Source organism: Haemorhous mexicanus, chromosome 1 (genome assembly GCF_027477595.1).
Source record: "Haemorhous mexicanus isolate bHaeMex1 chromosome 1, bHaeMex1.pri, whole genome shotgun sequence".
Lineage (NCBI taxonomy): Eukaryota > Metazoa > Chordata > Aves > Passeriformes > Fringillidae > Haemorhous > Haemorhous mexicanus.
In genome coordinates, this window is record NC_082341.1 from 115,636,957 (window position 1) to 115,651,650 (window position 14,694).

At 37.9% G+C, this 14,694-nt stretch overlaps 1 protein-coding gene across 4 annotated transcripts in view; it reads right to left on the reverse strand.

Moving 5' to 3' along the window:
- NOL4 (nucleolar protein 4) overlaps nucleotides 1-14,694 on the reverse strand; it is a 189,280-nt gene that overhangs the window by 69,207 nt on the left and 105,379 nt on the right. For all 4 annotated transcript variants that reach the window (XM_059854443.1, XM_059854357.1, XM_059854263.1 and 1 more), the window contains exon 6: nucleotides 10,184-10,467. In XM_059854443.1, coding sequence (XP_059710426.1) covers nucleotides 10,184-10,467 — 284 coding nt within the window. The remainder of the gene's footprint in view (nucleotides 1-10,183; nucleotides 10,468-14,694) is intronic.

A 14,694-nucleotide genomic window follows, 5' to 3' on the forward strand; every position in this document is an offset into this window, starting at 1 on the left:
GCTGATGAGAAGAAGCATCTCTATGGGAAATATTCAGTTGTACCACGCCAAGATCCAGGCCACAGCTGCAGTATTTCATAGAAACACTGTGAGCTCCAAGAAGCAGCAGCTTAGGGAAAACTCTAGAGATGCATATGGAATTCATCCAGTATTAAAATGTTTCACGGCATGCCACACTTACATGGGTGAAATGGAAACTCACATCAGTTACAGATTCCTACCTTTGGCTGTATGTATTTATACCCTTTCATCAGTTCCCAGTGAAACACAATTGTTGACTGTTTACACAGCTCTCAAATACCAGTTTTCAGGATCTGTTACTGATTGTGCAAGAATATCATTCTGTAATATTTGTAACCATCAATGTCTTATTCCTTACCACGCATTTTGCAAAATTTTTTATTGCCTTCTTTTGACTGTGTTTAATAAACATAACAAATATTTCACAGCTTTCAATGCCTACCTACATCACTATCCCCTCCCTGCCTCAATAACTAATGTAGATGCTGTTTTTTTAATTGCTTCTTTCAAGTATTCAAAATCAGTCACTGTTAGAGATGAAATACAAAGCAGGATGTTTTGATGAAACATATGGCAGACAAAACCTCAAGCAGACTGATAGGGATTATTGGCAGTTGTTCTTTTTCACTCCCCATTCTGCGGGGAATAAGATGCTGCTAGAGACCATCTGGGAAATCCATCTAGCAAATCCCTTGTTGTTGTAGGGATCTAGGACATCAACCATGATTCCAGTTCCTCACTGTTTTCCATGGCATATTACAGCTGCACCACTGTTGTTTTTTATAAGGCTGAAAGTTATTAATCAGAACTCTGTGGACATTGTGAATTGAATTCTTGCATATCCTCTTGGAGCAAATGTCTATCATCTAGGTTCCCCTCTACAGAGGACTAGACTCAGTAACTAAAGTTAATTCCTCACAGTCCTATATTCTGGTAAGTAATACTGTTATCTTTATCTATTTTTTTGTTCATAAAAACCAAAATTTATTTAGGTCTTCCATGAGTCTTCAGAAGCAGATGCAGGAGAATGACCAGAAAATCTGAAGCAAAAAAAGGCAAGCAACAAAAGGAAAGATGAAAGAGAACAAAATAGTTAAATAGTTTTAAAGGTGAATTCTACTTTTTGTTCCCTCTTTCCTCTACTAAAAAATTGACCTATTCACTTCTCTCACATCACCCAACAAATCCAGCTGCTTGAATAAGTATCCAAAAAAAGTATTCAGTGTTCTAATGTAATTAATTATTCCCAGCAATTACTATGGAGAGCACACAAAAGCACAGCTTGAAAGTGTATCAAGCAGTCAGCAAGACATTTGACTACTGCCATTCATTCAACAAGACAAAAAGATTAGCAAATGAGATATCTGTAAGACAACTAATAAAAATTATATTTATTTTAAAATCTCATCAATATATTGTTATAAATGTCATTAAAGATGAAAAATCTTTGGCTTCTTTCCTCTCTTTTCTCAGGACTTGTCTTGGCATGTAGAAAAGAATTCATTACCAGAAAGAAAAAATTAGGAGTAGCATTCATGATTCTCAACTTCTTGAATAACAATATAGTTTTGAAGGAGTTGAATGTGTAGAAGTAGCCAAATAGGAAGCCATTCATCACAGATTAGTTTCGAGGATCAGCTCTTCAACCTCAGCATCTGAAAAATTAAAAAATGACAGTTCATTAAGTGTAAATAATATTAAGACCAAACAAAATCACCATAGGTAGCAATTATTGCTGCCCCGTTATATCTTGCTCAATTTACCATTAAATAGTGTTTAATCTTCCAAGAGCAAGATTTGCTTTCAGTCTCTTTCTAGGTGGCAGAGAAGCTGCATATGTGATAACAGAAGAAGAAAAAGGAGCAGCAAATAATTTAATGTGATAAGACTTCAACACAAATTCAATTTTATTCCTATTGGGGAAAAAAACTCCAACAAACCACAACCAAAAAAACCCCACAAAAATAAGAATCAGAGATTGTAACAAGGTTCAGCCTTGAAGGTGTCTATCAGGAACAAATCTAGGCTGAAGTGAACAAGAATTTGCCTGAAAGGTACAGACATGTGCTCCCAGACTGATAAGTTATAAAACGTTCTTGGCTGTAAACAGGGAGGGAAGTAATTTCAGACCTTACCTCTTTGATTGCAGAGGCACTTGATAGCTTTCTGGCTTGTCTGAACAGATGTCCAGCCTCTAAAAGCAAGTTGGAAAAAGTCCTGCATCTCCTTCACGTACAAGTGCTTCTTGTTGGATATGAGTGACGAAAGACTCCAAAGATAAAAGTGGATGAGGATAGACAGCTGGATCTGTGAGTAACACACATTCAGTCTGGAATCAGGAGCACCACTTTCTGGTACTTGACCCATGTGCTCTTCCTCCTTTAAAAAAAATCCTCTGAGAAAATTTCTAAAAGGTCACATCAAAACTTATTCTCTTCCATGCCAGCTTTACATTAGCTGGGATTTCATACACATATGGAGCCAGATTGTGTTCTATTTCACAGGTATGTAAATCTGGAGTTGCATCAGCTTCCATTTAATTGACCTGGAGTTACATCATTGCAATGAATGCCCTACAGGAAATCAATTTCACTTTCAAGAGCTTTGAGTGAACATGAAAACCTTCTACTAAATGTACTTCCAGTGGGAAGAATTAGACATAGGACTGATGGTATCATAGACAAAGGACTTTGATGAATGTGACTGTTAGAGGATGCCACAGAATTCATATTTTCTGACAAACACAACACTGGTTTTTTGGGTTTTTTTCATGCAGCTGCAGTGGCATGAAAAACATGCTCTTCAAAACAATGACATATTTAGCCATTTATTATGGGTAACCCCCAAAATCAGAAGATTGAAGCCTGGAAAAAACAGTGCTCTCTAAAACTGTAGTTGTTACACTTGAACAGTGATTAAACAGTGCTTATTAAACCACTAAACTAACATCAAAAGTTTTTTGGTACTAAAGCTTCTCAGTGGCCTCTAACAACTTCCTACAAAAGAGCAGCAAAAAAAAAGAACTTTTTTTCTTCTTAGAACAAACATGATTTATCCAAACAAATAAATTGACTTTTAGAGTCAGAAAACTGATTTTCTCTACTTGTTTTCTTAAAGTAGGGAAGAGTTAAATCAAGGCGTCAGATAAAATGGTAGAGTAAAATATAAAGGACTCAGACTTTATGAGAGCAACTTCTAAAGCTCCTATGCATGAAGCAGAAATTCATTGGGAAAGAGAAAAAAACAGGCTAATTTGTAGGTGAGTGGCAGAAAAAATTAGGAAGTCACAAAACTGCTTTCATACACTTTTTGTTCCTTCATTCAAGTTCTCCATGCACAGGAGAAGAGAACAGGTTTATCTTCTATTGTAGAGTATCTATCTCCCAAGAAGAGAAAAGCACTGACATGCCAGTTACCTTTGCACAAACTTGAGCACAGCAGAGAAAGAGGATACATACTTCAACAGAACCCTTGAGCCTGCCTTCACACACCAAAGTTGTGAGATGCAAGACTAAAGATGTAGCCCGGTATCCCTTACACATGATGGTGGCAGGGGTGGATTCTTCCTTCTGTTCATGTTTTTTATCATCTTTACTTTTAAATCTCAGTACAAACTCTTTCCATGGATTCAGTGTAAAGCAGCAATGATGGAACCAATGATTGGGTAGCGATTAAGGCAAAGCTGGAGTATGTCACCATCCTCTCCTCAGTGCTGTGATTAGAATGGTGAAAGCAGACTGGACCCTAGTGGAGCTGAAGACTTGTTTTGTACTGGTATCTCATTGCTCCAGAATGTTTATAAGGCTGGCTTTGCCTTCTGCCTCACTTCTGTTGTTGTCTGCTCAAAATCTAGTGTGCTACTACTTGTAGTAACATGTTCTAAACCTTTCACGAGACTTGGCTTCACTCTTCATAAGTTATTATGACAGCAGCAAACAGTATTTCATGCAAAGTCTCTTCCTAGCCCTAACAATTAAGCCATAAAATAAAGCTGTCAAACCCCTGGACTGCAGAGTCTTAAGATACTTCCATAAACAAAACAGCAGTCAGTAAAATATGGCATTGCTTGAACACTTTCTATCTGACCTTGGAAACGAAATAAAACATACCAGTTAGAACAAACAAAACCAAAAAAGTCTAATTTCTTCTTATGCCTAGGTAGTGAGACCCAACTTCAAGCAAGGGAGACAATAAAAAGTTCTGAGGAGAGACAAGTTGGAAATCAAAAGATCCTTTCTGACAGGCTAAACTCTCAATCCAGATTAATTATCTTAACTTGGTTATTTAGCAAAATAAACTAGATGGGCAAAAGGGTATTTTCTTTGTACTAAAAAAGCCAACATGCAGAGTTTAGTGGTATCCTCAAAACAGGAGGGAGACACTTCTATTTTACCCTTTCCACCTTCCCTCCTGCTTAGACCTGAGGTAACCATCTCATATAAAAACCACAGCACAATGGTCCTATTCAGGTGAAACCTGTCTATTCCACTTGAATATAAATAATTGATGATGATGAAAGAAAAAAAATTGAATTATTAAGTAAAAAAAAGAAAGAAAAAAAACCCCCAAAACACCATCTCCAACGCTGCTCTTAATAACATACAAATTCCCAAATTCTTCCTTTTAACTCCTGCTTTAAGCAGCTGCACAACTGTTTAACATTTTATTAACAATTTTTAAAAATAAATTACTTCATAAGTTTCTCAATTGGCCTCTATCAGTCTCAAAAGTGCACTGCAATTCCTAAGGATTCCACTTGCTTTAAAAAAAGCCGTATGCTCTCTTATTTTCTGACCATGGCCATTTCCCCAAGGAAAGATGCTGACAGAAGCACAGGGAACTAGGCAGGCAGTGACTCCACTTGCCTCAGAAACACAATGTCAGATGTGATGATGTTCACTGGATTTAAGGAATGACCTTCCACCTTTTGCTAAGATGCAATCACATCTTTTAGAAGGAAAGAGAGTGAGGAAGAAATCCATCAAGACTCCACCTTGCTCCTCGTAGATGGTGTCTATCTGTGGCTAAATTCATGTGCACTTTTGGAAACCAGATGGATTCACCACGATGACACCAGGCTTATCAGTATAACTGCATGCACAGGTCAGGCTGCTTGGACAGTCATGCCTGGTGTCCCTTGGTAATGATGAGCTCCATCAAAACAGATGTTACAAGATTCTACAGCTGGGCTAACCACTGAAGATGACTAAATTTTAACTGGAGTATCGTGCAGGAGCTTCAGACTTCACCCAGGACCTCACGCATGCTCTGGCTTTCAGATGCCATACAAGGTCACAGCCTTTGAAAACCTTTCTGGGGCAGGGCCTGTGTTAAAAGCAGACCGTGCCAGGCTAACCTACCAGAGTGTGGATACATCCATTACAACAGTGTTTGAAGTTGCAATTGGTGGAAGCAAACAGCCCCTGGCAATGGCCCATGACAATAACACTGTCCTTTACATCAAGCTGTAGAAAAAAGGTTGAGAAACACTTCAAAAACCCAGCATTAAAGGAGAGACAGAGAGATTTTAGTTTTAGAGACTAAAAAACGCTATGAAAACTCTGCCTCATGGTGAACAACTGTAGCTAGAATGACATGCACATTAGAATGCAGTATTATAATTAAAGGTCATGATATGCAGCAATCATTATTTACTGTTCTCTCCTTTAAAACAATGTTTTACTTTCCAGACTTAAAGGAAACATTTCTTATCTTGTGCAATTCTTCAAGAAGCCAGTTACACACTTTAGCTAAACATAATGCATATTAACTTAGCCTACCATACATACAGAGGGACTCGAGGTGTCCAAATTTCTACCAGAAATTTCAGCTGGTAGAAAGAAAGAAAACCGACTGTTAGCACTTAGTAGGTATCTGGACAAAATGGGCACGTGTGTTGTCCTTGTCACCTCATTTTAATGCCTCTCCTAGGCATTTATGATCAGTAGCATATATTTCTATCTGGAAAATCCCATAAAGTTTCTGCCTTCACTATTAGGAGTGCCCCTTGCAATACAGACATAACAAACCATTTATTAATCCAGGTGAAATAATGGCATAATGGAAGTATGACCGGTGAGCTCAAAAGCCTGCTTTCCCGTACTATAATAAAATAACATTGTTTTCCAAATGCAAAAGAGACAAAATAATTTAAAAGGAGTAGGCTTGCTGGATTTAATGAAATAAATTATGAAGAAGAAATAAAGCTATATAATAACTTTTCTAAATGAAATATACGGTACAGGAAGTAGCAACAACAAAGAAATCAGCAATAAAAAACCTCCGTGCTACAGAGACTTCACCACAGTCATACAAAAACCCAGGGGGCTCACACATAAGTAATGATCTGAAATAATTCATACGTGCATGTAACTATTTGAATTCATACAACCACGTTTGCAGTGCATTTGCTGATGAATACTTTCTAAGTGATTTCTAGCACAAGGACCCAGACCAGTTAAGTTAAACTTATGTATGTATTTTTGCAGCTATGCAAAATTTCACAAACTTGAGTTTAGCCCTAAATGGTTGTAGAGATTTCTGTTGCTGCAAACAACTATGTCTTACTGGAGGGTCTGTTTCCTAATATAAGCTCAATAACAGTACATATATATGAAGTGTATATATATATATATATATATACACACACACACACACACACATATACACACATGTGTATATACATAATTACTTGTACGTATATGCATTAAGCACTATGAAAACCCATTTTGTCCTTGCACAACAAATTTTCAGAGAATAGTACAACATTTTGGATCAGATTTTAAGGTTGTTACAATTTGCCAACTCCCTCCACCGCGTTCAAGTCATGATCTTTTTGTAAAATGAAGATATTACCACACATACTCACTGCCTGAACTGAGGATTCAAAGTAGCACTGTCCACTGAAATGTCACACTTGTTTAAAGAGTGCTACAAACACCAGTTTTTAAAGTCATTATCTGAAGTAACTGAACCGAGCATTCTTTAAAAAATATACTTTAGTTTTTCACAGGGTTATCTATTCCCCAGTTATTTATCAGAGTTTTTTCAGGGAAAAAAACCCCAAACCCTACATTGGTTTATTATTAAAAAAACAAACCCTACATTTCTTACAAATCACTAATTACATCCTCTGTGTCCATAGGCCTGATTCTAGGAAAATGTTAAGTATCCCTGTTTAAACATCCAAGACTTTTTGCAGAATAATACCATTATTTTTGCAAACTTTCCCTATAGCATGAGCATTTAATTGCTCCAAATAGGTATGGACAAGATGAATATTCTGAAAATTTAACTTCCACAAAGAAACTACCATTTTCAAGAAAGATTTCCCTTTTAGCTCAAAGAAAATATGATGGAAAAACTAACATTTTTATCTCAACAGCTTCTTCTGATCAAAATTCTGCAGCAGATACAAAATTATCTATCAGAACATGTCAGCCAAGAGATCCTTATAGCTCCATTCCTTTGCCTCTGAGTTTCACAGTCTTGACTATCCCAAGAGAATAATATCTTGTGGAGGTTAAATGGGACATTGAGGAAGTTGGAGGAAGCATAATGGATTTCTTCCTCCAATACTAGCCCAATAATTCAAATATATTTTCCCTCACTTAGAAACTAGATCTTTTCTTCAGTAACTCATCTTACAAAGCTCTAACAAATTTTGTTTGTGCTCTTCCTGAAGTCTTTATATTTAATAATTTTTACTGCATATCTAATTAATCATATACTTAAATGAACTCTAAACATCAACATGAGTTTCACTAGGACAAAAAGAGGAGACAAATCTGCATATTGTTGGCAATATAGAGTGGGCAGGATGACAGCAAGTGTGAAAGAATGTATTGATGTGGGGGATGATTCTGGCCTCTTAAAATTTGTAAAGAATGAGATGGCTTTGATTGTCATCTAAATTCATTATAGATTTTTAACACTTTTTGATACATTTTTCTTGCATCTGAGTTGGAACTGATTCAAATTGGAAAGTGAACATTAGGCTATGTTCTTGTCTTAGCTATAAATGAGTGTCACATTAAGACTTCTTCCCATCTTTGCCAAGCTTATTTGTGTATTTGCAAGAGTGATGGCACAAGCAACAACCTACCTCGGGCAAAAGACCCTGTGTGTCTGTCAATATTTGGGTGATGAGCCTATAAAAGGTTCATTAGAACAATCTGCCCTGAAGCAAAAGAAGATACCATTCATATCAGCCAATTTAGGACCCCCTGTGCAATTCAAAGTACTGAGTAAATCCAGCACTGGGTTCATACACAGGCAGAGACTACAGCAAGTCAGAACATTTTCCATAGAATGCAAGTTTGTGAGAAAAAAAGTATTCCATACAGAAAAACAGTTTTTCATAGAGATTTCATGGAGAAGTGTTGGGATGCATGATTTGTTTAATGGCCATGGGAAAGACTAACAGTCTCCCATTTAGTCTCCTTTTGTTCTGCCCACTAAAACTTAGACACTAAAGTTACAAAATCATTACAAGTTTTTATTTTTACTCCACAGGCAATGAAGATAGGAGATAAAACCTTAGTATGATTAAATGTTGTTCTCTAGTATCACTCATGTGTTTTCCCTTTCTAAGTCTGCCTCAGGATTTTAACACTTCTGTTTCAAAGCCCTGTAAAAAATGTGCCCATTCAAGGTATATCTATGTTGTCAGGCTACTGAAAGCCAGTGAGTAGCATTAATAGTCTTTGGATCCAGGACTCACATCCTATTATTGCTACTGTAAAAGTGGTAAGCCAGTTGGTCATCAGATACTAATTGGAAAAAAAAAAAAAGGAACTTGTTACCAATGGGTAAATTCTATGATATATGCCATTTCTTCACCCTCCCTACTGTAGGCCCTCATGAAAAACACCATCCTAGAAAGCTAGCAAACTTAATCTGTAAGATCTGTCTTTATTTACAAAATAACACCCTTGCTTCTCCTTACCCACATAATAGAAACAAGCCCTCAGGGGATTACAGCTTCTTAAAGCAAACTTGTCAGTTTTAATTCAGGTTAGATGCCTGCATAACACAATCATGAAGAAACCAAATCAGTTCCTTTCAGATGTTGATAATTCACTGGTAGGAATTCTCTTGGCCATACACACTTAACATTCATATGGATTAATTCTTGTCCAGGTTTTGGTGAGAAAGAGTTCATTTTCTTCCTAGTAGCTGCTATAGTGCTGTGTTTTAGATTAAGTATGAGAATAATATTGATATTATACTGATGTTTTAGTTGATGCTAAGCAGTGCTTATCCCAAGGTAATGATTTTTCAATTTCCCAGGCTCTGCTGGTGAGCAGGTGCACAAATGGCTGGAAGGGAGCAAGCCAAAGGGATATTCTGCACCACAGAGAAGATTTCCCAGTATATAAACTGGGGGGAGCTGGCCAGAAACTGTCAGTCACTGCTGAGACACTGACTGGGCATTGGTCAGTGGGTGGTGAGCAACTGTATTGCGCATCACTTGTGCTTCTTGGATTTTATTCCTCTTTTGCTTTTTGTTGCATTCCTTTTCATTACAATTATCAGTAGTAGTAGTAGTAGTAGTAGTAGTAGTTTAACAATTTCAATTGTTAAACTATTCTTATCTCAACCCATAGGTTTTACCTTTCTTCCATTCTCCTCCTGACTCCACCAAGGCAGAGAGGAGAGTTAGAGAGTGGCTGTGAGGTGCTTAGTTGCCAGCTGGGTTTAAACCATGAACATTCTACAGATACATAATAGAAGTGATGAGATGGCCATCTGTAAATATACATACATATATATCTCCATATTTATACATATATATATGTATCATATTATTTACATACTTTAATATTTTTTTCAAATTGGTAATGTAGACCATTCTTAATAAATGGATTGATAAAATTCATGTCTGATGGAGAATTACACCATTTCTGCCTGTGTGTCTTCACAATATATTTGCCTATACATATTTACTCACTCATGTACATCCACATACACTTAATGTATGTGTGCATCATATATGTGTAACAGAGCATACAAATCTACATATGGCATTTAAGTAATGATCTGACAAACATTAGACACATCACATTAAGTGCTTAGCTGGGAAAAACCTTTAGTTTGGCCTCAAATATTTTTCTTTTCTGAACTACATGCTTCATATCTGGACCATGTGGAAGCATCTTACCTTGCTTCCATTTTCTCTTGCCTCCCGCTCCATCTTGAGATCAGAAATTAGGAGAGTCTTGTATTTGTTCTTTCCATTACTGCTGTGATCATCTAGTCTGTATTCTGAAGTCAGCTGAGCAGAGAGGGGACTGTCACTCAGGTTCAGAGGCTGCTCATCCTGCTCCAGATTTGTTTTGCCATTACTGTTGGTTTCTGCCATCTCCCTGCAGTGTGTTCCCCCTGAAGCATTGGAACTGTGTCCCACGGTCTCATTGCCATTAAAACTCTCTGCGGCTGAATCATCTATTAAAAAAGATACATTTTCAGTCACATGCCATATAATCATCTCTGTCCAGTTCAAAAATAATTTATATATTCACAATGTTTTTTTTCAAAACAGAATGAAAGCTGTTTCTATTACTAGCCCCAGTAAATTTCTGTAAAAAGCACAAACACACTCCTCCATGTTTTCAAGTAAAAGCTTTAAGTAAATCCATAAAATATTATTAAGTAAAGGGAAATTATCCGGGCTGACACTTTAGTACCACTGTGTACATCAAGGATAATCACAAAGGATTTTTAGGGACAAAGTGATAAAGTCTGCCTCGATCAATCTGGCTGTCCATATGGCTATGGATCTATTTAGATTCTTATATCACACTCATTAGCGCACTATTACATATTGCTGAAATCAACAGAGGTGCACATGGTACTGAGAGAGAATCTGAATCTCAGGTTTTAAGTGTGCAGAACAGCATGTGTCATATCCATAAATATCTTTTTGCAGAGATACAGTGTAAATACATCTGATGTGTTCACTGCAGGCAGCAGAGATTACACTAGAAGAGCTGATTCCAGAAATAAAGATCTTGTCTTTATTTTGTTCAGGTGCCCATTCACTTCTTTCATTCATTGTGTGTTATAATATACTTTAAAATATTGATAAATAGTGGTCTAAATTATAAACCTGAAGGCTCCATCCAACAACTCTGATGTGTCATTGTCACCCTGAAGATTTTACAGCTGGATTGTATGATTTTAATACGTGTCTTCACATACTTATGGATTTGTGTATCCTATTCTTGTCAGCACTGGAATTTGCCACCTGTCCTACCAATCAGCCCTTCTTTCCTTCTAAACAATCTTTTGGCCAACAAGCTATCTAGTAAAACATTTTATTTTTCAAAGGATTAAATGGCAGTAGAATTTGGCACTCACTTTGCCCTCTTCTTGTTCTCTAAAGCACCTCTGTGCTGGCAATTTACACGGTTTTGCTAATGGTGCAAACACCTGCCCAGGGCTCTACAAGGATTCACTTATTGCACACTATGAAGCTGGAAACAAAACTGTGGGGTCAGTAGTCAGGAATGCATTCAGATTGAAACTGGAGATACAGAATGAGATGGACCCTAATATATCAGCACCTTAATATACCATCTCTTTTGGGCCCTTCTAAACAACTTCTGTGGAAAAGGAGCAAACACATTTATACACATGAGGAATTCAAAAAACCCATCAGGACATGTCCTTTAACAGTTGTGCTCAGAAATACTCATGCTTTAACTACATGATTAATCAAACTCTTGACTCACCATCATTATTACAGTAAAAAACAACTATTCACCACTCTCAGATGAGATTTTTAAAAGAGAAGAAAATAGTGGATAAACGGGTAGTGATCTAATTCAATTGAATTAGAAAAGCCAGAGATAAGCTATCATACATCATTCTCTTACTTTCTGCACTCCAAAAACATTTTTATGCCATAAATATATACAGGACTGGGCATGCAGTATGAACACATTTTTTTTTAAATTGCTTTGCTTTGTAAACCTGTAAAAAAAATCAAATTTTCTAACAATATAAATTAAGAGTCATAATTTTAAAAATGTTTTTTTAGGACCATTTTTTGTTGTTCTAAAACAGCTGTATAACTAATGGCTACAATTAAAAACCAACTATGCTCTGATATGTATCACTTTTACACTGGGAATACCAGTGTATATACAATAAAAGACATAACATTCCTAGAATAAGACTTTTAAATGTGTATACCAAACAAACTTGTAACAGAGCAATGCTGCTTTGAGGTTTTCAGCTATGCAAGTGAATAAAAAGAGAAGGATTTATCCTTAATAAACCTCATATCATGTCCTGAGACTTTTGTCTTCAAGGCCATAACATATAAAAAAGGCTAAAATTCTAACATACTCTCAGAAATAAATAAGCAGTTTTACTACTCCAAAATAGAAAATGGAATTCTAATATAGGGTCTTTATTTTTTTAAAGAAAATAGACACACTTCCAACTTATTTTAAAAGCTCTGAGACAACAGAAAGAAACCCAGATATTTTTTAACAGAGAAACACTTTGATTACTGTTGTGTTTAGGACTGTTAACAGATAATTGGCTTCTTGATTAATAGTTTAAAAAGTGACAGTTTCAAATTAATTAAATCAGTTAGTGAATGGGTCACTGAGAGAGGGATCCTCTTCCCTTTGAAGGGCTCTGAAAATTCCCTGTTTTTGGCAGCAAAGACAGAAACAAGTGAGTAACCAGAGGACACAAAGAACCACCTACAAGGTGGGGGCACTGCCTACCCAGCAGCACACAGGTCTGATCCCTCTGAGTGCTGGCACTCCAGTGTCCCAGCTCATGTCCTCTACCAGGACACAGAGGGCTGAAGGGGGGGAGGGGAGCTGTGCTAAGAGCTAGATCCAAGAACAGCCAATTCTCAAGCACAGCTGTTAGTTTTGCCTAGGAATAATGCTTTAATTTCTTTTTTTGTTGCCCTGTATGACATATGTTTGACAACTAAACCTTACAAATGTGTGAGAATGTTACAATGCAGAAGAAAAAATATTTTTATGTTTGTTCTAAAACATGACCACTCAAAAGAGTTCCTATGTTGAGTAAATGTGATCAAGCATTGTAATTCTCTGAAACAATAGAAAACTTTTATAAGATTTGTGCTTTTCTTTGCAAAAGCTTAGTTACTTGACTGTAAATCTTGATTTCTACTATAAAGTCAAATATCTGTTCTTACAGTAATTTAACCTTGCTTGTTAGAGATGGGAATTTGTTTGTCAATATAATGGTCAAGAGAATGGCCACAACAGGTACGGTATAAATTGCACTTTTGTCAAGTAAACAGAAATATGTATTTCCATAAAGGAGATGAAGAAAAAATAGAAAGTGGTTTAGCAATAGTTTCTTACAGATGTTACCAAGGTAACCAGATTACAAGGTTTAGTACATTCCTCCTCCCTGGGCAGCTGTCTATTTTTACTAAGAATAAGGCTACTTTAAAGCAAGTGTTTCTCAGAAGGTACCATAAACACAAAACACATCAGGAATGTCTGAGTTTGGGGAAAAAGGCCAGAGGATCTTGCCCAGGAGAGGGTAGTGGTGTTCATCCTTGGATACAGGCAACCACAGCCCAATCACCTCCTGACCACTCCTGGGCCTGCAGGGACTGCAAGCACTCATGGCCATCACACGGATGCCAAGGGGCAAGAACAGATCCATGGAGACCTGTCCCTCACACCACAGTGCCCAGTGGCCACTGCCTCTGCCAGGGGCAAGAGGTGAGACCTCATGTCCCGACAGCGCCTGGTGCAGCTGCTGAGTGGGGCTGCACCTAAAGCAGAGACTGCACTGGGACCAGGAGTCTGCTCGCTGTTTTCTCACCTTCATCTAGCACAACACCTCAGCAACAATGAACTGCTAATGCCAAAAGCCTCTTTTCGCCAAGTATTATTTTCCCCCCCATCCAGCAGAGGCAGAGGCATGGTGGCTTGGGAAGAGCTCAGGGAAGAAGGGGCTTTGTCCAGCTATGGCCACTGGTCCCTGCTCCTTGTTGGGAACTCCACAGAGATGAGATCCACCCCAGAGGCAAGGTCCACCCCAGACAGGTGCACATGGGGCAGCAGACATGAACCCACTGCAGAGCTGCCCTCCCACACACAGGAGGCTCAGCAAACCACAGCATTCCTCTCTGGGCTCACTCCAGCCTCCCTTCCCAGAGCTGGCTGATGAGAGCGGCATTAAACTCCACTGAGGCAAGGGCAGCACATTTTCAAATCCTGTCCCTTGTCTGAACCATCGCTGCAGGGTGAATTTTATGGAAAGGCCTCCAGAAAAGCCTGCCACAGACATTGGGAGCTGAGAAGGGGGAGGGAGCAAAGGGCTTCATGCCCTGCATTGGATATTAGGGCAGTCATAAAAGAGGCTGTGGGATGAGCTCACATCATCACCACCCAGAAGCTGCTTTTATCCGCAAGTATCAGCAATGACAGAAAATCAGCCATCAAATGCTGCTTGCTCAGGGCAGGGCATGTCTTTGGGAACTGTGCAGCTGTCAAACCCTTATCCCAGAATGCTGGAAGGCTGGAAGTAAATCTACACCGGGTTTTGTTACTTAAGCCTGAAAAGGGAGTCGATCTGCAAAATACGTATTCACATCTGCAAACAGCAAACTGCAGCCTCCTTCACCTATGCAGAGATCCTCTTCCAGGGATTAAAGAGCAT